At 36.2% G+C, this 24,723-nt stretch overlaps 1 protein-coding gene across 28 annotated transcripts in view; it reads left to right on the top strand.

Annotated features, from left to right (window-relative positions):
- Positions 1–24,723, top strand: part of DST (dystonin) — a 512,816-nt gene that overhangs the window by 365,275 nt on the left and 122,818 nt on the right. For 21 of the 28 annotated variants that reach the window (XM_077162131.1, XM_077162146.1, XM_077162125.1 and 18 more), the window contains 11 exons: positions 7,123–7,251; positions 10,175–10,263; positions 11,245–11,380; positions 12,468–17,960; positions 18,089–18,238; positions 18,393–18,605; positions 18,789–18,938; positions 19,729–19,962; positions 21,115–21,267; positions 22,660–22,893; positions 23,372–23,638. In XM_077162131.1, coding sequence (XP_077018246.1) covers positions 7,123–7,251; positions 10,175–10,263; positions 11,245–11,380; positions 12,468–17,960; positions 18,089–18,238; positions 18,393–18,605; positions 18,789–18,938; positions 19,729–19,962; positions 21,115–21,267; positions 22,660–22,893; positions 23,372–23,638 — 7,248 coding nt within the window. Of the gene's footprint in view, positions 1–888; positions 3,619–4,156; positions 7,032–7,122; positions 7,252–10,174; positions 10,264–11,244; positions 11,381–12,467; positions 17,961–18,088; positions 18,239–18,392; positions 18,606–18,788; positions 18,939–19,728; positions 19,963–21,114; positions 21,268–22,659; positions 22,894–23,371; positions 23,639–24,723 lie in introns of those variants that run through there. The other 7 variants (XM_077162141.1, XM_077162140.1, XM_077162148.1 and 4 more) reach the window with 2 other exon arrangements.

Genomic DNA, 24,723 nt, shown 5'->3' with positions numbered 1-24,723 from the left:
AGCTGAATCCCTAAGTATGTTTTTGAAAGCGCTTAGACTTAACACATATTTATGGAGAATCTAAAGGTATTTGTCAAAGTGGATTCATATGAAGCATGTCATTAACTACAACCACAAAATCTGTGAGTATAAACTGCAAGCACATATTTTCTAAAACCACTAGGGATTGTAGCTGCCTTTGCAATAGCAATTCTGATTATTATAATTTTCATGATATGCAAGTATAAACAAGTAAGGAATTTTGTCTTTAGAAATTACAAGTTTTTATATAGCTTTTCTTCTCTGTCACATTTTTTCCTGATTTGGTTCCAAAGTTCTGTATTTTGCTTTTGCTTTTGTTTTTAACATGAGCAATGGAATGTAAATGTTCTTTTCTTAGAACAGCTATTGAAAACTAAATTCTTTAGTGCCATTTGACTCCTGTATGTCATATATTCTTCTTGGCTTGTGGGACTGACTAGGTGGCCTGCAGAGCAGAAAGGGTACTCCGTGAGAGTTTTAGTTCTTACTTTGTCATTAAACTATTGTATGAGTGTGCAAAATGATTTAACCTCCCTATACTTCAGTTTTCACAGTTGTGAAAGGTTGGGGTCATGCTTTAAGTTTGGATTTCCTGCTGTGAAATCCTGATTCCTAATGGTTTCAATTCAGTTATTCTTGAGAGAGAAAAAAAAGATTCTTCAGTTCAAAAAACCTGTCATGTTTTTGTCTGCTGCTGACTTTCTGAAGCTTCCTTTCTAAAAAGGTAGCGGTGGCGGTGATGGTGATAGTGATTATTTTGCATTTGGGCACACTTGCTGTTGTGAGCACTTTAATGAATATTGCTTCAGCATTTGTAAGGTAAATTTGAATAGAACAGGTTTGACGCTTTCAAAACATCTCTTGTAGATTAAAAGATGTAAGGAGGCTTCTGAACATGGGGCATATTCAGATCTGCTTCAGCGTCAGAAGGCAACAATGATGGAGAATAGCAAACTTACAGGAAAGATAAGTGAATTAGAAAAAATGGTAGCTGAGCTAAAGAAGCAAAAGTCCCGAGTAGAAGAAGAACTTCCAAAGGTCAAGGAAGCTGCAGAAAATGAATTGAGAAAGCAACAGAGAAATGTAGAAGATATTGCCTTGCAGAAAATAAGGGCTGAAAGTGAAGCCAAGCAGTACCGCTGGGAACTGGAGACCATCGTGAGGGAGAAGGAAGCCGCCGAGCGGGAACTCGAACGTGTGCGGCAGCTCACAGTCGAGGCCGAGGTCAGAAGAGCAGCGGTGGAAGAAAACCTCCTGAATTTCCGAAATCAGTTAGAGGAAAACACTTTTACGAGAAGAACACTAGAAGATCATCTTAAAAGAAAAGATTCGAGTCTCAATGACTTGGAGAAACAAAAGAAAAAGTTAATGGATGAATTAAGAATTAAAAAAAACAATGAGGAAGAACTCTTAAAGCTGATAAAACAGATGGAAAAAGACCTTGCATTTCAGAAACAGGTAGCAGAGAAACAATTAAAAGAAAAGCAAAAAATTGAGTTGGAAGCAAGAAGGAAAATTACTGAAATCCAGTATTCGTGTAGAGAAAATGCATTGCCAACTTGTGTGGTCACACAGGCCACAGGAATGACAGGTCTTCAGAAAGAGCATGACAAACAGAAAGCAGAAGAGCTCAGACAGAAGGTAGATGAACTAACAGCCGCCAACAGAAAGGCTGAAAAAGACATGAGAGAGCTGAAGTATGAACTTAATGCCCTCCAACTTGAGAAAACCTCATCTGAGGAGAAGGCTTGTTTGCTAAAAGAAAAGTTGGATGAAACAAATAATACACTAAAGTGCCTTAAATTAGAGTTAGAAAGGAAGGATCAGGTGGAGCAAGGCTATTCTCAGCAGCTCAGGGAACTTGGTAGGCAGTTGAACCAAACCAAAGATAAAGCGGAAGAAGTCATGCAAGAAGCTAATGATCTCAAGAAAATAAAGCATAGTTATCAAGTAGAGTTAGAATCTCTTCATCAGGAGAAAGGGAAACTGCAAAGAGAAGTAGACAGAATCACTAGGACACAAGCTGTGGCTGAGAGAAACATTCAACATTTAAATTCACAAGTTAATTCTTTTCAGGATGAGAAGGAATTCTCTAATGAAAGACAACAATTATGCCAGAGAAAATCAGATCATCTTAAAGAACAATTTGAGAAAAACCACTCACAGCTGCTTCAAAATATTAAAGCTGAAAAAGAAAATAATGATAAAATCCAAAAGCTTAATGAAGAATTGGAGAAAAGTAATGAGTGTGCGGAAATACTAAAACAAAGAGTAGATGAGCTTACGAGGCAGAATAATGAAACCAAATTAATGATGCAGAAAATTCAGACTGAATCGGAGAACGTAGTTTTAGAGAAACAAGCTATCCAGCAAAGATGTGAAGCCCTGAAAATCCAGGCAGATGGCTTTAGAGAACAGCTACGCAACACAAACGAACACTTGCACAAGCAGACAAAGACAGAACAGGATTTTCATAGGAAAATTAAATGCCTAGAAGAAGACCTGGCCAAAAGTCAAAATTTAGTAAGTGAATTTAAGCAAAAGTGTGACCAGCAAAACATTATCATACTGAATACTGAGAAAGCGGTTAGAAATCTGAATGCTGAGCTGAATGCTTCCAAAGAGGAAAAGCGACTGGGAGAGCAGAAAGTTCAGCTGCAAGAAGCTCAGGTGCAAGAGTTAAATAACAGGTTAAAGAAAGTACAAGATGAACTGTACTTGAAGACCATAGAGGAGCAGATGACACATAGAAAGATGGTTCTATTTCAGGAAGAATCTGATAAATTCAAACATTCAGCTGAGGAGTTTCGGAAAAAGATGGAGAAATTAATGGATGCCAAAGTCGTCACTGAAAATGATATTTCAGGCATTAAGCTTGACTTTGTGTCTCTTCAGCGAGAAAACTGCAGAGCTCAAGAGAATGCTAAGCTTTGTGAAACAAATATTAGAGAACTTGAAAGGCAGCTTCAGCAATATCGTGAGCAAATGCAACGAGGGCAGAATATGGAAGTAAATCATTACCAGAAATGTCGAAAACTTGAGGATGAGCTGGTAGCCCAAAAACTTGAAGTTGAAAACCTGAAGCAGAAAATGGATCAGCAAATAAAGGAACATGAACACCAATTAGTTTCACTCCAGACTGAAATCCAAAGAAAGGACACAACCAAAAACTGTAACTTCAAACCAGATTTTGAGATGACATCGAAGGAGTCTCAGCACTCTGGAGAGCTCTCCTCTAGGAACACAGGACAGCTTCACCTAAGGGCCAGATCTCCTCGGTTCAGGTGGGCTGAGGAACCACAGCAACTGGAAGAAAAATGGCAACATCGGGTTGTTGAACAGACACCAAGAGAAATCCAGTTCCATCTTTCAGGTGCACCATCTGAGAAAGAGAAAAGCCAGCAGTGTTATTCTGAGTATTTTTCTCAGACAAGCACTGAATTACAGATAACTTTCGATGAGACAAACCCTATTGCAAAGCTGTCTTCAGAAATAGAGAAGATAAGAGAGCAAGCCCTGCACAATTCCAAACCACCTATTAAATATCAAGACGACAAGTGTGAAATGGAATTGGTGAAACTTTTGACCCCCTTAGAGGTATACTCTATTCTGAGACTTTCTCAGCCATCTGATAGCAAGTTTCCTCTCTTATTTCCTTTCTCCCTTAGACTAATTTCTTAAAAGTTTGGAATATAATTGGCTTTTTTGCTATTCTGACAGGAAAATAATGCTATAATTTTTTCCAGTGATTTACTTGAATCTTTATTATAAGTTATCATTCTTTCATTTTGTAAAGATTAAATGTGCATATATAATGGGTATTCTATTGTATCTGTGGAAATTTAAATTTTGTAAAACATGGCCATAAAAAAGCTATAAGAACCAAGAAGTCAATTTTAATTTCTAGCATGTTCTGTGGCCAGAGCTCTTTCTTCTTGGTCTATTATTTTAATAGTTTTAATTGCCATCTAAAGTAAACTTTCAAAATAATATCACTTATTTCTGAACCCTCACTGGTCTGAAAATTTTCTTCTCTTATCTCTATTACTATAGGAATTTTATCTGGATTAAAAATAGGTAAAGTGATACAATGTTCTTAAGGTGACTTTTAATATCTTATAAATTCCTATTGCAGATAGCTAAGAACAAGCAGTATGATATGCATACAGAAGTCACAACATTAAAACAAGAAAAAAACCCAGTTTCCAGTGCTGAAGAATGGATGCTTGAAGGTTGCAGAGCATCCAATGGACTCAAGAGAGATTTTCCTAAGAAAGGCTTGGAACCAGAGACTGTCCAGACATTCGATGGAGATGCATGCTTAGTTAGGGATGATGAATTTAAATTTCAAGGGCTCCGGCACATAGTGACTGCCAGGCAGTTGGTTGAAGCTAAGCTTCTGGACATGAAAACAATTGAGCAGCTGCGACTTGGTCTTAAGAGTGTTGAAGAAGTTCAGAGAACTCTTAGCAAGTTTTTGACTAGAGCCACCTCAATTGCGGGGCTTTACCTAGAATCCACAAAAGAAAAGATTTCATTTGCCTCAGCAGCAAAGAAAATCTTAATAGACAAAATGATGGCTTTAGCATTTTTGGAAGCTCAGGCTGCAACAGGTTTTATAATTGACCCCATTTCAGGTCAGACATTTTCTGTGGAAGATGCAGTCCTTAAAGGAGTTATTGACCCTGAATTCAAAATTAGGCTCCTTGAGGCAGAGAAGGCAGCCCTGGGATATCCATATTCTTCTAAGACATTGTCAGTGTTTCAAGCTATGGAAAATAGATTGCTTGACAGACAAAAAGGTAAACATATCTTGGAGGCCCAGATTGCCAGTGGGGGCATCATTGACCCTGTGAGAGGCATTCGCGTTCCTCCAGAAATTGCTCTGCAGCAAGGGTTGTTAAATAATGCCATTTTACAATTTTTACACGAGCCATCAAGCAACACGAGAGTTTTTCCTAATCCCAATAACAAGCAAGCTCTGTACTACTTAGAACTACTGCAAATGTGTGTGTTTGATGTACACTGCCAGTGCTTTCTGCTTCCATTTGGGGAGAGGAACATTTCTAATCTCAATGTAGAGAAAACTCATAAAATTTCTGTAGTGGACATAAAAACAGGAGCAGAATTGACTGCTTATGAGGCTTTCCAAAGAAATCTAATCGGTAAAAGCACATATCTTGAACTTTCAGGGCAGCAGTATCAGTGGAAGGAAGCCACCTTTTTTGAATCCTTTGGGCAGCCTTCTTATATGCTGACTGATACTAAAACGGGATTACAGTTCAATGTTAATGAGGCTATAGAGCAGGGAATAGTTGACAAAGCCTTGGTCAAAAAACGTCAGGAGGGCCTCATCACCCTTACAGAACTTGCTGATTCTTTGCTGAGCCGGTTAATTCCCAAGAAGGATTTGCATAGTCCCATTGCAGGGTATTGGCTGACTTCTAGTGGGGAAAGGATGTCTGTACTGAAGGCCTCCCGTAGAAATCTGGTTGATCGGATTACTGCGCTCAGGTGCCTTGAAGCCCAAGTCAGTACAGGGGGCATAATTGATCCTCTTACTGGCAAAAAGTACCGGGTGGCTGAGGCTTTGCATAGAGGCCTCATTGATGAAGGGTTTGCCCAGCAGCTGCGACAGTGTGATTTAGTAATCACAGGGATTGGTCATCCCGTCACTAACAAAGTGATGTCAGTGGTGGAAGCTGTGAATGCAAATATCATAAGTAAGGAAATGGGAGTCCGATGTTTGGAATTTCAGTACTTGACAGGGGGCCTGATAGAGCCACAGGTTCACTCCCGGTTGTCAATAGAAGAGGCTCTCCAAGTAGGTATCATAGATGTCCTCATTGCTATGAAACTCAAAGATCAAAAATCATATATCAGAAATATAATATGTCCCCAAACAAAAAGGAAGTTGACATATAAAGAAGCTTTAGAAAAAGCTGATTTTGATTTCCACACAGGACTTAAACTCTTAGAAGTATCCGAACCCTTGATGACAGGAATTTCTAGCCTCTACTATTCTTCATAGTAGGACATTCATTCTGCTGTTTAAATAACTGTGTGGGCAGGGCCTGAGGCTGTCCAGTTCATGCACTCTGTCCAGGACATGCTGTATCTGTTAAATGTATAGCCTGGTAATTGTGCTATATATTCAAAGCACTGTTTATTTTTTTAAAGGCTGGAAATAGCAAACTGCTCTAAAGTCAGAATATTTTCAAGTAGAAAATAACTGAAGAGGTACTGCTCTTAAAATGGTTCCGTTAGCTTTGAGATTAGTGTTGTGAATCTTGCTCACACTAAAATTAAAGGGTTTACCTAGAATATGGGATAAGGTTGATGATTTCAACAAGTTCATGGAATCCTTTCTACAGAACTCTGTCACTGAGTAGATCCAGCTTGATGTTAGGTTTCCCGTTTTTCAAGTGATACATTGCATTCACTCAGAGACAATTTCAAAAAGCACCTTAGAATAAAAGAAAAAGATGTAAATATGTTCACATCCATAAGTGTATTGTTTCAGTTTACTTTGAAAATTGAAAAGGTTTTGAGTCTTCCTGTGTATAGTGAGTGATCTCTTAACATATTAAAAAGTTTACCAGAATCTCTCATTTCTAGTTAAGACTTCAGAATTAAAAGCTAACATTATGAATGTATTTTGTTTGGAGGGGAGGGAAGGATTTTTCTTCATTCTGTGTATTTTTTGTGTGTGTAGACGTTCTCTATTCATTCAGCTTTACATTGTCTGATACTAATCTGTCAAGACAATTGTGATTGTAATGCTAATGCAAAGGCAGCAATTCAAAGATCTAGAGCTTCATGAATGAAGTTCACAGTTTTTTATTTGTCATATTGATGGAACAGCTGGGAGGTTAGACTGATCATCAGACAATGTTTGTCACAGCTTTCTTTGACACCATAAACATTTTGGAAGTACATCTGCTATCCGACATGATACATACTTAAGTAAATGAATAAAATGTCTAAGTAAAGTGTTTTGAAAAAATGCATTTTTACCTTCTTATTTTTTGTGTAGAGGTCAGTTTAATAGTTTAGTCATTTACTGGAATGTGTATCTTTCTTGCTATTCACACCTGTCAGAAAACACTGGAAGAAGAAAAGCAAGAGCATGTTGAAAAAGTCAAAGAACTGCAGAAATGGGTATCAAATATCAGCATGACATTGAGAGATGGAGAGAAGGCTGGAAAATCTCCCTTCTCTAAGCAAAAGGTACTCACTGAGGTCCTTGTTTGATAATAATAATAGTAGCTAGAATTCACTAAGTTGATGTAGTTCACTTTGCTAGCTAGTTTGCTAGCTGCCGGAATGCAGTATACCAGAAAAAGAATGGCTTTTAAAAAGGGGAATTTAATAAGTAGGTAGTTCACAGTTCTAAGGCGGAGAAAATGTCCCAATTAAAGCAAGTCTATAGAAATGTCCAATCTAAGGCACCCAGGGAAAGATACCTTGGTTCAAGAAGGCCAATGAAGTTGAGGTTTTTCTCTCTCAAGTGGAAGGGCACATGGCGAGCAAGCGGTCATCTGCCAGCTTCTCCTGGCTTCCTGTTTTATGAAACTCCCCAGGAGGTGTTTTCCTCCTTCTTCTCCAAAGTTCGCTGGCTGGTTCTCTCTGCTTCTTGGGCTATGTTGTTCTTTTCTGCTCTTTCTGAATCTCCTTCATTCTCCAAAATGTTTCCTCTTTCATAGGACTCCGGAAACTTAATCAAGGCCCACCCAAATGGATGGAGACATGTCGTCACCTAATCCATTTTAACAACCACTCTTGATTAAATCACATCTCCAGGGAGATGATCTGATTACAGTTTCAAACATACAGTATTGAATAGGGATTATTCTGCCTTTACTAAGTGGGATTTTGATTAAAACATGGCTTTTCTAGAGGACATGCATCCTTTCAAACCAGCACAACTCAGAACAATATTTAGTTCTTTACATTCTTTTTCCCCATTTTTATAGGCAATTATAAAGAAAATCAGAGGTTATATAACTTACCCAAGGAATCACAGCTAGTATATGGCAGAATGAGATGTTTTTTTATTCCAAAGCCTGAATTCTGAAGTCAACTGATATGTTGTACTGTTCCTTAATAGTTAAATCTGCCTCCTGATTATGATGAGAAATGCTAAAGAGCTGTATCATTGTGTTTCATGCCCAGTATAAATCTGTGTGCTTTTGTATCATAAAGATAGGCAGTATCATGTGTTAAGGACAATGAAAACAATTAGAATACTAATATGTTTTAGTATTAACCTTAGTTGTGATTTTCTGGATATTTTTATGTCATAAAAAGGTATTTTAAAGTTAATCACTGGATATTCTAGATTCTTTCCCTTACTTAAGTGAATCCTTTAGTCATGTGGGCCATCTTCTGTTCCCCAAGCACTTAGCATTGTTTGGATAGCTGCATCTGTGAGGTGTTAGTGGTCCATGGTGTCTGTTGCATTGTACCACTTGAAGTTCTTAGGATGTTGGTGATTAAGATATAAATCCCAGTATTCCTGCTGCTGTGATAGCATTGGAGTTGCTGCAATATTTTAAAAAATTAATTTCCATAGCATCAGCAAGATTTTTCTAAAAAAAATATGTTCTTGCTTCATTGTCTTCCCTGCCTCTGCCTGACATTTGGAAATTTTAAGGGCTTTCATCTCAGTTTTTTTTCCACCTCTTCTAGCAGTACCTCAGTTATCATCAGTTGGACTCATATTTTTGACACAATCAGAGGAAAGTTTCAGTACTGTGTCTGATTTTACCTATAATATGAGACAAATGCACCTTATTAAACTTCTCCCTAGGAGAGAGGTTTATAGTCTTGAGTGTATACCTGAAAAGTTATTCAACTGAAAAAAAAAAGACAAATGAGCTCACAGTCTTGCACACTATATTTTATATAATGTGGAAAAAATGTGATGTTGGAAAGCAGGTACATACATACATTCGATGTTTTTAATTAAAAGTATACCAAATACCTTTAAAATAATTTTTTCCGAGTATTTTGTTTAAAATATCTTGTTCCTTTCCACTTTCTCCCCTCGTCTAATAGGAAGCCAACTAAGATAGGGGCCTTAACGAAGATTTATTTGGAGAACAAGTTTCTTTGGAGAAATGTGGGTCATGAATCCTTGCTATTTTCTCTTCCTGTAGTTTTAAACGCTCCAAAATATCAGTAGGTCACTTTTAGATCTAGTAGACATAAAAGTGGGTATCTGCTTTTTTTAATGCATTTAATGGACTTATATTACAAATCTCTAGGCATACATGCTAGTTTCTCTGTTAAAGGAAATTTTTCTTTTGATGTGAATAATGAAAGCGTCTTTCAAAAATCAAATGACTTTATGATGATGCATAACCATCACAAACAGACTTTAGTTTTAGACAGAATACACCTATCTGAAAACAGTATCCACCACTGTTTTTTCAAAAGGGGAAGAATAAACCTTTTCATTGACTCATCATTTCCATTCATTTTGTTCACTCAATTCATAAAAGAATGTCAGTTTCAGAAATAAGATACACAGAAGTGATACCCTGTAGGATTAGGGGAACGTGTTAAGCCTCTTTTCCCCAAAGAGAACAATTTTACTCCTAGGCTGCAATCTTACTCCTCAGACCATACCAGGCAGCATTCACCAGTGAGGGTTTTAACAATAGAAATTATTTAATTTTGATCTGCACACCTCAGAGAAATATTTCCACCATTTTTTCAAAAAGAGAATTATATTTAGAAGTTAGCCAGAGGGAGGATGCTCTTGAAGAAGTGCTCCATATTGATGCTTCATTCTGATTTCTACAATGTACAGGGACAGTGTTTTCATGGTGCTGAATCAATCACTGGCCATCCATGGTATTTGAGGCAACCTTTACTTAACCACTCAGTGGCTGGGTTGGGACAAATGAATGAGCCATATACTGTAGAATTATTTTTTCCTCCTGAAAATGATGGCATTATGGGTAGAAGGTCTTGCCTTAATCATGCATCCTAAATAAAGTACTCTTAAAGAGCTCTGCTGATAATGCAGTGGCAGTGACTTGGGTCATCCAAAAATTAAACCTTTTACTGATTAGTTTTAAAAAATGACTGCTGTTTAGTCTTTTTTTTTATGGGAAAATTTGAGTATGTTTTCTTTACCTTGCAGATTTCCAATGAAGAAATATCAGCCAAGAAGGAACAATTATCTGAAGTACTTCAGGCCATGCAGATATTTTTGTCTAAACACGGTGATAAGTACGTTGATTTTCATTAGTTCCTCTATTCAAGACAGGGAGGTCATCTTAAAAATGTTCAGCAAAGCAGAAGGTGGTAAACTTTAATTGAGATATTGTTAAATTGAGATCAATTGAATGCAATTACGTTTTTCTTAATAATGGAATAACATGAGTATAGACATCAATTTAGTTAATGATGCCTTTTAGGCTTTTCTGCAGTCCTGAAATGTGCATATTATCTGTATTTTACTGATAAGAAAACGTGTTCAGAGAGGTGAAGGATCAATAGCCAGTGAGTGGTAAAGTTAAGATTCCAAGCCAAGTCTTAACTCAGTACTCCCCGAGACTTAACTTCATAGAATGTGCATTAATATATTTCTCATTCTTTTAGCTGAGACCTGTGGCAACCTGATTTCTCATATTTTGGTCCTACTTTTTGAAACAAAGCACTTCAGATATTTCTGCCAGTGCCTCAGCCAAGGAAAGAATACATCTTTTTCTAAAACTCTTTTTGCTGTCATTTTTAAAATTATTCCTGAATGACTTTGTATTGTACCTGAGAGAATTCAGAAGAATTTCCTTGTAGATTCTCTTGTTCTTCATCTTTCAGTTTAAACAAGTTTAACCTTGAGTTAAGGGTACCTTCCTATTCCTTTTTCATGTTGAGAATAACAGTGAGGTCCTTCCCTGTCAGAGAACAGCAGTTGTTATTTTGGAGATTTCTATATGCTAGAGAGATGCCAACATATCAGTTTATAACCATTCCTTCAGTCCTTTTCTCAGGCTAGGAAAGGATTCCTAGATGTTTTTAGAACCATTCTTAATTTTCATATACATTTATTCCAAGTCCTGAGAAGACTATGTGAGGTTGTATTTTATTTTATGACTGTTTTAGCTTGTTTTTAAAAATATTCTACTTTACAAAGTCATTGAACCTAAGATAGCATCTTTATAATTTGAAGATTTGTTTTGTTCTTTTCTTACTTTCTGGTTATTTTAGAATGACAGATGAAGAAAGAAATGAACTGGAAAAACAAATGAAAACTCTTCAAGAAGGTTATAATTTATTATTCAGCGAATCTCTGAAACAACTACAAGAATCACAGACCTCAGAAGATGTAAAGATAGAGGAGAAGGTAGTATTATTTATTTAAACATGAACCCTTTTCAGGACTCTTAGGTTTTTTTGCATGGTTGTAGAAATAGATGTCAATGATAACACAATGACCTTGTGTTAAGTGGAAAACATGATTGGAATTTATTTAAATGCTTGGAGTTTTCAGTGATTTTAATTAAATGCAGTCTTACACATGCTGATCATCAGTTTCTGTGACACCTTAATCTCTGCCTTGCATGGTATAAGAAAAGAATCATTCATTTTTCTAACTCTTTTCCTTAAAAGCCATTCTTCTTCTGCTATATCAGGTATTTTAAAAATATGATGTGATATTATAAAGTGGCCTGTGAGATATATCTAAAGGTGGCAATAAAGTTTTATAGGTTGCATTTGGCTTTCAGAGATTCCCATGGGGCTTATTTAAGTAATGCTAGGCCATATGTTCTAGCAGAGATGTCTGAGTATCTTCTTAAAATATAGCAGGAATCATTCAATATTTGGCCTGAACTAAACTCTTTAAACTTGGCAATTGATGTGAACATGCCCCAGTATATTTAGCATACAAAAGTTATATTTACATTTATTTCTCTTATTCCTGGAAATTCTTCCCACATAATTTTGTTGCAGTTTGGGGTATGTAACAGTTTTTCTGGTTCCTTAGTTCTTGACTGTGCCTAAAGAAGTCTGTATGCTGTAAACATAAATAGCATGGGGTTTGATACTCTCTTTTCACATCAGTAGGCTCTAATCTCACCCACGTCCTGAAAGCATGGTTTGCCTTCTAGGTGTGCGCTCTGTTTTCTCGATATCATCATCTACTCTGTTGTGTCCTCACTAACCTTGTTAATGTACACAGCATTAAGTTTTCAATTTACAGATGCATGTTGTTTTCAAAGCTTTTATCACATCCTGTCTGTTGAATAGATCACTGACATAGATCTCTTGTGCATTTGAGCTGCCTAACATTCACGCCATTGCTGCACCTTGGTAAGTAGAGGATTTTTGAAGTGTTTTATTTATTTTTTAAAAAAGCATAGTTAAGTTTCACGAAACTCTGCCCACCCTTGTATAACAGACTGACCTGGGTTTTTGTATTTTCCTTTCAGTTGGATAATGTGATTGCAGGTACCATTGATCAGACAACGGGAGAAGTCCTTTCAGTCTTTCAGGCAGTTTTAAGAGGCCTCATAGACTATGAAACTGGAATTAGGTTGCTTGAGACACAGCTAATGATTTCCGGTCTCATTTCACCAGAATTAAGAAAGTGCTTTGACCTCAAAGATGCTGAAAGTCATGGTCTTATTGATGAACAAATTCTGTGCCAACTCAAAGAACTAAGCAAAGCTAAGGAAATTATTTCTGCTGTATCACCTACCACAATTCCAGTCCTGGATGCTCTGGCTCAAGGTGTGATATCAGAATCCATGGCCATCAGAGTTCTTGAGATACTGCTCTCCACAGGCTTTTTGGTTATTCCAGCCACAGGAGAACATTTGACCTTACAGAAGGCTTTCCAACAGAATTTGCTTTCCTCAACATTATTTTCCAAAGTTCTGGAAAGGCAAAGAATGTGCAAAGATCTTATTGACCCCTGCACCTCTGAGAAGATTTCTTTAATAGATATGGTACAAAGAAGTATTCTACAGGAAAACACAGGGATGCGGCTTCTACCTGTGAGACCACAAGAAGGAGGCAGATTAACATTAAAAGGGGGAAGAAACATAAGTATTTTAAGGGCAGCTCACGAAGGTCTCATTGACCGTGAAACCATGTTTAGGTTATTGGGTGCACAACTTCTTTCTGGAGGTCTGATTGGTTGTGACTCTGGCCAAAGGATGACAGTTGAAGAAGCAGTGGCAGAAGGGGTGATTGACAGAGATACTGCCAACAGTATTCTCACATATCAAGTTCAAACAGGGGGAATCATTCACTCAAACCCTGCTAAACGTTTAACTATAGATGAAGCAGTCCAATGTGATTTAATAACTTCCAGCAGTGCTCTTTTGATACTAGAGGCTCAGCGAGGCTATGTGGGACTCATTTGGCCCTACTCTGGTGAAATATTTCCCACGTCTTCCTCCTTGCAGCAAGAGTTGATTACAAATGAATTAGCATACAAAATCCTGAATGGCAGACAAAAAATAGCTGCCCTGTATATCCCAGAAACTTCTCAAGTCATTGGTTTGGATGTAGCAAAACAGCTAGGAATTATAGATAATAACACAGCATCAATTTTAAAAAATATAATACTACCTGATAAAATGCCAGATCTGGGAGATGTAGAAGCTTCTTGTAAAAATGCTAGAAGATGGCTCTCCTTTTGTAAATTCCAGCCATCTACAGTCCATGAGTACAGCCAGGAAGAGGGCATTCTGGATGGAGAAGAGCCAGCAGCAATTCAGAGCTCAGAACAAATTAAAAAATTATTCGTTTCCTATTTGATGATAAATAGCTATATGGATGCAAACACAGGGCAGAGGCTTTTGCTATATGATGGAGATTTGGATGAGGCTATTGGTATGTTACTGGAAGGCCATAATGCAGAATTTGATGGAGAGATACCATCAAAAGAATATTTTGATTTAGGATTCCCTGATATGTTCCTTAGTAATACTCCAAATAAAGAACAGAATGAAAGTACAGCATTACTAAGTTTTGATAAATGTTGTAGAGAATCTGAACATGAAGAAACTACTGAAAATAGAAAGCATTCCATAAATGAAGAGCTTCATGAAATGGGAAATATTGTTTTCAGTAGCGAATTTTATCAGTCAGAAAACTGGGCAAACATAATATCAACTGACCATCAAGTTAAGAACTCATCCAGTCTGTGTGTTCCCAATCCTGTATCATACTTAACACAGCCTCAACCAGCAGAAGAGAGCATGCTTAGACCTGACTCTGAAAACATACTTAGAAACTGTGAAACTCCAAGTCAAGTCAAAACAACTGAACATGCAGATAAATGTGGCTACTCTAAAAACATTCAAAACTTTGCAAGTGATTTGATAATAAACCCCATTGTGAAACCAAAAACCAGTAGATTCTGTGATCTGAATGAGACAGAGAATGAAGATAATATAAACAAGGATTCACCTATCTTTGACTATTCCCCCAGGCTAAGTGCCTTGTTAAGTCATGATAAATTGAGGAGTGATCAGGGAGGTTTTCATAATGTACACATCCCAAAGAGCAATGGAAATAATTGTAAAGCCTCTCCATTGCCATTGAATGACCAAACCATGTTATTAGGTCAAAAAATGGGAGAAAAATTTCAAGAACAGTTTCTGGGAATTGCAGCTATTAACATCAGTTTACAGGGAGAATGCTCTGGACAAAAATTTTTAAATGTTGGTGTTCATAATCCTCAGCTAGAATATCACAATGATAAATGTGTTTCAGATACTTATGGTGAGGATGAAAAAATGCTTGCTGCTTCTCAAAATACTGAAGACAAGCAAAACGAGTCCAAAATAGAAGAGTACTCCTGTGCCATGACTCCAGAGAGTGACATTGATAATGTCAACCCATCTCATATTTGTGGTACACCATTGCTTAAAGAGACCATCGGTGCTGGTGACTATGAAACCTCCCTGCTGGATGATCGGGAGAGGGACATGGAAACAGACAGTGAGAGTGATGAGGATTTTTATGATACTCCCTTGTTCGAAGATGATGACCACGATTCTCTTATTCTTGAAGGTGATGATCACGATTGTTTGCAACCTGAAGACTATGACACACTGCGAGAGGAAAGTGATGGGACTGCTCCTCCTGGAGATGTTTTTTATGATGTTTCAAAGGAGGATGAAAATTACATGGTTACCCAACAGGGACTAGTTGGTAGCTTTAGTGTGAGGGGGGAAGTACTGTCTCCTCAAGATTTTCTCATAGGTATCAAGAAAGCTGAACTGGATCCAAGTGAAAGACTGCATTTAAATTTAGCTGGCTCAGACAAGGTAAATGGGCAGTTGCTGGAAACTGTGTCAGAAGGGGAAAGTGCAAATAACCTTGAAAGTGATAAAGCTGACTCATTGATCGATTATGAAAGTATAGGAAGAAAAGAGAACTTCAGTGCTTCATTAAAACTTGATGACACTGGCAATTGGAGAGGACGAAAAGATTATATAAGTGGACAAGAATTTAAATCTGATGTTGATTACTTAGGTTATTTGCAAAATGAAGAAAGTTGTGAGGATTACATGTGTGACAGTAGTGATCAGGATGACACTGATGTCGATGACGATGATGACGTTGAAGGTGAAGGTGAAGGAGAAGGAAGTGATGAGAATGAAAAGCCCATGTGTCAAAATGAGGCTGAAAATATAGATACCCAATTGTGTGTCACCGCAAATGAAGATGAAAGCAGTGATGAAAATCAAACTATTAATAAAACGATCCTCCTGGATAAAATGCACACTTATATTTCTTTGGAAAAACTACAAAGTGTAAATGCTTTACAGCTTGAATCAACTAATAAAAATAACTTAGTTACTGAAAGAAGTAGCCTTTCTGAATATACAACTGAGGTTTTTGGAAACAGCAAAGAAAATTTGTTGAATCATGAGATGACACATAAGGATACATTACTACATGTCAGTAAAGATACTGAATCACAAAAACACAGCTCACCTTCTCAGTTAGATAATAGTCTAGGGGACGTAAAAATTAAGTTGATTCAAGAGCCAGAATCTACTCACTCTGTGAAAAGGGGAGATCAGTATTTTGAGAATGTGGCACTTAAAGGGAACTCATCATTTGATAAAATCATTTGTTCTGACACTGATTTAATAGGAGAATCTGCTGAGGAAAGCCATATAACATCTGTAGCATCTGTAACTGACAAAGATAATCAAAGAAATGGAAGAGAACTAATTAAAGGGAGAGATGGCAAACATAATATGCTAATAGGAGATGAGACATCAATTCAGAAGCTGTGTTCAGGTAAAGGAGACGTGCTTCTAGTAGAAGAAGATGATAAATATCTCAAACTTTTGCCTAGTGAGAGTACAAGGGAGAGTCTTAATTTAGTTAATACTCAATTTCCATTTACACAAATCACAAATAACGAAGAACGTAATCAGAAAGGAAGCCTCAAAAATGTGGCTACAACTCTTAACAGTGAACCAAAAAATCTCCAAACAATGGTCAGTAAAAGTCCTGTACAGTTTGAGAATCTTGAAGAGATATTTGACACATCTGCTAGCAAAATGATCAGTGACATTACTGTTTTGTCTGAAGGGGATACAGTTATTGAGAAAGAGCTGTTCAGTGATAAACCTGATAAACAGCATGATCTATCTATTTATTTAAAACCTTGTGCTAAAAACATAAAAGCACAAGATGTACTGAAACCAAATGAAGACATTTTTTATTATCCTGATAAAAAAACAGATACAGAAAATGGGCTAAAGAAGGCTCAGCAAACAGAATTGAATTCTGATATCCCTAGCTGTGTTTTAATAGCTGCCCCTCCCATGAAAGAACACTTACAATTAGGAGTTAATAATGTAAAAGAAAAGGCATGTCTTACCCAAGAAGACACGCCTCTGAATGGAATGACTCAGATTCATACTAAAGAAACCGACTCAGAAGGAGAAAAAGAAATTCCTCAGTTTATGCTGGGAAGTAATGAAAACACACTTTCAACCTTACCACTTAGAAATGTGGAAGCCCTGGAGAAAAATACTGATTTTGTGCAGACAGAACTCTGTACAAATGGAATTAGAAATTATAACTCCAGTAACATCTCATACACAGACTCCTTAGTCTTAGAAATTAATGATAAGAAAGAAATGGTGGAGCAGCAGCCACCAAAACAAGACTTGTCACCAAGACTGCAAGAAAAGGAGGTTCAGCTTTCTGAATTCTCTCAGGTATTAGTCGAGGACTTAAAGGATATCTTGAAAGGCAGCTTGAAAGCAAGTCATATGAATCCTCAGGAGGTTGGAGAAATTTCAGCCTTTGTAGACACTAAAGTTTTAATTCAGAACTTAATGAAAAAGGTTAGCACATCACAGTTGGCTAATGAAGTATCTAATATGTACAGTGACTCTAAAATCAGTGACTGTACTGGGATTTCCCCCATGAGTAACTCACCAGAACTAATAGCCAAGAATAGAGATGATCCTTTATGTATTGCAAATCTGAAGTCTGAACATCTCCTTGACATACTGCAGCAAAATCAGTATAGCCAAAAAATTACAGGAGCATTTAAGTTGATGAAAGAATTAACTCAAGTGGAGTATGAGCTAGAGAAAAGTGGTATTCCATCCAAAGTACTTCTACTGCAACTTGAAAATATTTTCTACAAGCTGCTTACTGATGGATATTCATGCAAAGTAGAACAGGTAGGAGACATGATTCAAAACCTGTCTTCTACTTCTGAGGCAGTGGATGAAGAGCCACCCATTCTTGGCGACCAGTGTTCCCTTAATTTAGAAAATATGAAAGAAATTGGACTAGAAAATTCAACTGCATGTATGTCAGCACTGCCAAGAGTTGAGACACTCAAGAAACTATGCAGTGATTCCTCAAACCATTCGGAATATATTTCAGGGTCAAAAGAAATAACTTATGAAGATAGCTCAGCGGAACAAGTAAGTTGACTGATACATTTTATATGTAAGTAGCTACATAAAACATTTGGGAATAATCCCATATACTATATTTACTTTAACAGTCTGCATAAAGGCTATTGAATTAAAATGTCCAAATTTATTTTTAGTTTTCCAGTGAGTTACAGCAGTGCTTACAGCACACTGAAAAAATGCATGAGTATTTGGCTTTGCTTCAAGATATGAAACCTCCCTTAGACAACCAAGAGTCTCTGGATAACAATCTAGAAGCTTTGAAAAACCAACTCACACAGCTGGAGGTAAGAATTGTCTGTGGCCCATTTACAGGTGGTAGTCAGTTTATGTTAGCTTTTGAAAAATAAACAGAGTTCTTTGCTTTTGGGTTTTGAATATTAATTATATTTATGCTTTTCATTAAGTAGTAAATAGATCTGGGATATATTTTTTTGGTAGACATTTGAATTGGGATTGGCTCCAATTGCTGTTATTTTAAGAAAAGATATGAAGTTGGCAGAAGAATTCTTGAAGTCTCCCAGTGACATTCCCAGAGGACATCTTGAGGAACTGAGTATAAGCCACAGAAATTTACAGACTACCTTCTCTTCCCTCAGTGATGTGACTTCAGAAAGAATGAAACAGATTATGCTGGCAATTGACTCTGAAATGGTAGGCATAAAAATGTTTTACGTCTTGTCAAAATTGACTTTTGAAGGTTATTTGAGAATTTATTCATAGGATGAATATTTTATTTTCAGACTCTTAAGCCGTTAAGAGATTAGAGCCATTATTTGTAGGAAAATGTGACATTCTGGGGACAGACAAAAATGAGTGTACAATTTTATTTTCTAGTCTAAACTAATGGTATCCCATGAAGAATTTCTGAATAAGGTTAAGTCATTTTCAGACTGGATATCAGAAAAGAGCAAATCTGTGAAGGATATCGAGATTGTGAATGTTGGAGATACTGAATATGTAAAGAAAAGTTTGGAGTTTCTCAAGGCAAGTATCTAAACGTACCAAAGTGCATTTAGGAATTGTTGGATTTAATATAAGAAGTATTTAGACACAATATGACTTTGCTAAGGCTATGAATATTATTTGCTTCCTTCGTCCTTCAGAGATATTTGTTCATAGTTGTTGTATCCATGAAATGGTCACTACTTTATGAGCACCATTCTGATGTACCACCTGCCTTATCAAACTGATGTTGTCATTGACAAGTTGAAATTAGTAATTTTTACTCACAGTAGTGACCTTTGGTGTGCTAGTTTTTCCAATAGTTACTTTATTAGAACAAGTTCTTAATTTGAAGAGCATACCTTCTGAATGATGGCTGGACTCTTGGTCCTAGAAGTCAAGAAACTTAAATTCTGGGTGGCCCATCTAATTCATATTTCAAATTCCCTGTAGTCTCATTTATGTGCCCTTACAATTATATGGATAGTATAAATATTTTGTGACATTAAAATATTGATATTTCTCTTTAAGGTGCTAAACATATGTATGTTGAGTTTTGGTCTTTCATCAGTTACTTTTTAAGCATGATATCATAGACAAGATTCAAATATCCTTAGAGGGATTATTTGTCTTTTTACACAATACCAATTCCCATTGTATTTAAGCAATTTCTAATAGATGGTAAATCTATTCTCAAAAAATAAGAATAATGAAAAAAGTAAGTAATACCCTAATTCTCTGATATGAGGCATGGTTTAAGAATAAATATTATTGTTAATATAAACTTTATTGTGGCTTAACTTCATTGGTAACTTTATTACTTTGTTCACAGAATGTGTTAAAAGACCTTGGAAATACCAAAACACAGCTGGAGACTACTGCTTTTGATGTGCAGTTTTTCATTTCTGAATATGCACAAGATCTGTCTCCCAATCAAAGCAAACAACTGCTGAGGCTCTTAAATACAACTCAAAAGTGTTTTCTTGATGTACACGAATCAGTAACTACCAAAGTGGAATGTTTAGAGACTCAGTTACAGCTAGAACAAGATCTTGATGATCAGAAGGTTTGCCTTTCTTTGTGAAGTTGGAATTCTTTGCTTTTAGTTATTCAGTGTGACACCTTTATATTGGTATCCAAGGATTATGGTATGAGAGGAAAAAAATTCAAGAAAGGCTTTTTGTATGCACTCTGCAAGTTAGGGGACCTGCAATGTGTAACAATATTATTTTCCACAATGATGCTATAATTTAGTTAATTTTAGTTTATCAAGGGATAAACTAATGAACACATAGCTAAAGAAGACTAAGGTTATTCCCCCAGGAGGTGATATGGCTAGGCAGTTCAGAGTGTGGGCTCTGGAGCTTAATTACTTGAGTTTAGATCCCAGCTCTGTTACTCACAAGTTGTATGACTTGGGATACGTCACTTAACCTCAATTTCCTTATTGGGAAATTGTAAATAATAGTGCTTATCTGGTAATTTTGTAAGCATTAGATAAGAGGATACGTGTTAAACACTTAGTACACTGCCTAGCATGTGTTGGCTTCTTAGTAAACATTATCTTTGGCTATATGATATATAGCCAGATTGTATGTTTAATAGGAAAATGAAAGAAATATTTAATTTGTATTGATTGACTTAATTAAATAAGGTCTTAGAAGGATTTGATGAATGTATTAGAATGCTGTTTATCTAATGGCAGTTATGAACAAAAGGGCAGGTCTTGATACTTGTGGAATAAGACATGTTGATGAAAAGGAAATATTGCATGCAGGGTTCTTTTATTATTTCTTGAAACACCTGGGCATGATCTCTAGCATGATAACCTATAAACACGTATCAAATACATTAACTGACAAATCACAACTAACTTCTGTTTTGATATCCTTTTGCAGAATTAATTGTCTATGTCGCAGGTGTCAAGAGCTTAAGAAAATGGGATATTTTCTTCCAGTCGGTCAGAAGTTCCATCTCTCACACAAATGCATGGCCAGTATTTTGTTGAACAGTTGCATCCAAACATGATCTCTTTCCTTATAAATGGGATGTGCTCACACTTTCGGTCTACTTTCCTCAATTTGTACCCCACTGCTATCATGTTTACAGCATACTTGTAAATGCTCATTTAGAGGAAAATGTGTTCTAAAAAAGAACTATCACAATAGTGATTTTTGTTACCTGGTATTTAAGATATTTTGGTTTTGTCCCACTTCAGGTTGTGGCAGAGCGTCAGCAAGAGTACAAAGAGAAACTGCAAGGCATATGTGATCTCCTCACACAAACTGAAAACCGCCTGATTGGTCACCAGGAAGCCTTTGTAATTGAAGATGGCACAGCTGAGTTAAAGAAGTACCAGTCCAAGCAAGAGGTAGAATTTGATTTTGTATTAGCAGCTTTATTCTGATGTTAGGTTTTATTACTATTATTTTGAAAGCAGTTGCAGTTATTGAAAAATTCATCATTTTAGCCCTTCAAAGGCAATGCATACCTAGATGTTGTCAAGCCTTAGTCAGGCAGGATTTTATTAATGATAGTGTGGCTTTTATTAGCCATCCTTCTAGCTTTAAACTATACTAATTTCCAACTTCAGCAAGCCAGGAACTTTTCTTGACTGCTTTTGGGGAGATACTGAGTGGAGTCAGGTATGAAGAAGGTTTGCTAATGGAAATATTTATTTGATGAATTAAAGTTTAGATCTATTTAAGGCCAGCTTATTATTTACTTGCAAATTGACAAAAATAGCCATCGGTTCAAGTTCTTACTTTCTTTTTCTTAACTCCTTTCCATTCCTTCCATCCTTCCCTGAAATTTGTTTCTTTTTATTGAAGGAAAGTGAAAAGAAAAAAAGGCAGATGATATTTTAACTGTGTTGTGGTAGCAGGAGCGCTGTAAATAAATAGCTCTTGGTTCAAATCCCAGATTTTACACATACTAGCTTTAGAGCTTAATTTCTCTGACCTTAGTTTCTTCTTTAATCATACTTCCATTGGTTTGTTACCATAAGAGTTATGTAAATATTGTATGTTAAGTGATAGCACACTTCAGGCCACGTAGTAGTGGCTCAATAAATAGTATCTCTTTCAATTCAGTACTTGTCAGAAAAATTTAAGGAGGCTTAAAATAAAACCAAGAAGGAAAATAACATTAAAAATCAAACAGTAAAGAAGAAGGACAGAAAACATTTGCAAAAGAGGAAGGGAAAATAAAAAATTATATAAAGAAATCTGGACTGAAGAAAGTTGCAGCTACTGATAAGAAATCTTAATCCTGAGCTTAGCAGCCAGGGGACAGAGGTAAACATTACAAACCATAGAGCTCTGGATGTTACGAAGAAGAAAGTATTTTAGTTCACTGGGAAAACTATTTTTTTATATAAATATCCTGAGCAGTAGGATATATTAGAAAATAAGTGTTTAGAGACAAAATAAATAACATTATCATATATATAAAAGCTTTTGTAGAGGTTTTCATATTTTTAAAAATATCTGGTATGTGCATATTTGGATAGATTATATACTGAGGTGTTTTCAGTGTGTGAGAAAACCACATTCCTTTGTTAAACATGACAGTCTTATGCCTTTCTTTGATGTTTGATTTTTCCAATTTTATTAAGTGCTGTGCTTAAAATAAACCAAGTCAGATTGACACATCGAATATGTTTATTTTTCAAATCATATGTATTAGACTCTCATTTAGAATCACAACTCTGAAGAGTTAATTAGGTAACCTTTTAATCAAATGTTTTCTTTTATGTTACAAGGAATTACAAAAAGATATGCAAGGAAGTGCACAGGCATTGGCAGAAATAGTGAAAAACACAGAGAACTTCTTAAAGGAGAATGGGGATAAGCTGTCACAAGAAGATAAGACCTTGATTGAACAGAAGCTTAATGAAGCTAAGTTAAAGTGCAAACAACTTAACTTAAAGGCAGAACAGTCAAAAAAGGAGCTGGATAAAGTGGTGACAACAGCAATCAAGGAGGAAACTGAAAAGGTCCTATCCAAATATGTGATACACTGTTGCATTGTTGAAAACAATTAGTAATTAGTGTTACAGCTTCTTGATTTATCAAGTTGTGTCCAGTGGTAGTAGGCAATTGTTAGCACCAGGAACTAGAACTCTAGGATTCCAGATGTGTAATTGACCAAATACTACAAAAAGTTTGAACAATAAGCTTTGCTTAATTTGTTCTTACAATTTAAGTGGGACTATGTGACTTTCTACTGATGAAAGGTGTGATGACTCCATCAATTTTAGTTATGTTTTTGGAACATTTCTAAGAACAGTGAAAACTTTAAAGTAACTGTACATTACTGTAAGGTGTAATTTAATTGTATTCCTTTGTCAACTTTTAGTGTATAAGTAGTCCCCATTCTAATGTAGAATGATCTAAATACCTACTTTGGGAATGTCTTAACATTAATGGCGTGGCCCATGTTCGGAATGCCTATTGTGAACTTTCCCTGTCCAGGTTGCAGCTATGAAGCAGCTGGAAGAGAGCAAAACCAAAATAGAAAACCTCTTGGACTGGTTGTCAGATGTTGACAAAGACTCAGAAAGGGCAGGGACAAATCACAAACAGGTGATTGAACAGAACGGGACCCATTTTCCAGAAGGTGATGGCATGTTGACAATTGGCAAAGAGGATGAAGTTAACGGCAATCTGTTGGAAACCAATGTTGATGGACAAGTTGGAACCACTGAGGAGAATCTGAACCAGCAGTACCAGAAGATCAAGGTGTGTTGTTTTAAACATAATGAATACTATTAAATTCTATTTCCAGGTTAGCAAAGATAGGAACAACTTAGGAAATGAGTTATCTTTACAAAGCTTAATGACCAGAGTGTAAAGTCCTTTTGTCCAAGTACTTCATTATGCCAAATATAAATTATTGTGAGAGTTACAATCAAGTAAAAAAGCAGTGAGAAATAAATCATTAGATATGGCATTCTTCACCTAAGTGAAGCAGAATTATAGGGAGTTAGTAGAAATAATAGTAGCTAATACGTATGAATCATTGCAGGGAGTAGTCACTCTTGTAAACTCTTCCCATCTGTTAATTCACTTAGTCCTCACAACTATTCTGTGAGGGTAAGTTTTGTTATTATCCTGTTTTACATGTGAGGAAACTGAGACCTATAGAGTTGAAGTAACTTTTTAAGGTGAGATACTTAGTAAGGGACGGAGTTTGGATTTAAAACTAGGCTACGTTCTCCATCATTAAGTTCTAATCCATGTCTGTTGAGTAACTTGCTATGCAGTCTTGACTCACTTAAGTTTTCTCTGAGCCTCTCCTTTTCTATAGAGAGAAGGGTATTGTAAAAAGACATGAAAACCCCTATAAATTTACTGCATGATGGCAATTAAACCAACAACAACACTATTATGGTAGCAAAGGCATCTTTTGAAGAACATGTTTAAAGAACCATATAATTGATAATTGATAAGTTTTGTAATGGACTTTAGGATCTTTTTACAGTTCTATTTGTTTTCTTATAAGACTTTGTCTTTAGAGACTTTGCAATAGGATGCTCTCTATCAGGGTCTTATTTTATAGGACATATAAATTAAACTGTAAGAAGAATGTTCACTATGTTACAGTTTCAAGAAGCTGTTATAGAACTTGATAGTATCTGTCTGTTAAAATAAAAACCAATTAATTCCTGAAGGAACTTAATGATTCAGTTACAGAGAAGCCAGAAAACATTATTTACTGGACCAAAGTAGTATACCATAGCTGGATTCAAACATAGGAATGCTTGGTACAAAGCTCTTGTTTTTAGCCACTGTATGACATTTCCATTCTGATCTTTTCACCTCTA

Source organism: Tamandua tetradactyla, chromosome 5 (genome assembly GCF_023851605.1).
Source record: "Tamandua tetradactyla isolate mTamTet1 chromosome 5, mTamTet1.pri, whole genome shotgun sequence".
In the NCBI taxonomy this organism is placed as follows: domain Eukaryota; kingdom Metazoa; phylum Chordata; class Mammalia; order Pilosa; family Myrmecophagidae; genus Tamandua; species Tamandua tetradactyla.
This window is presented reverse-complemented; position numbering and strand designations above follow the sequence as displayed.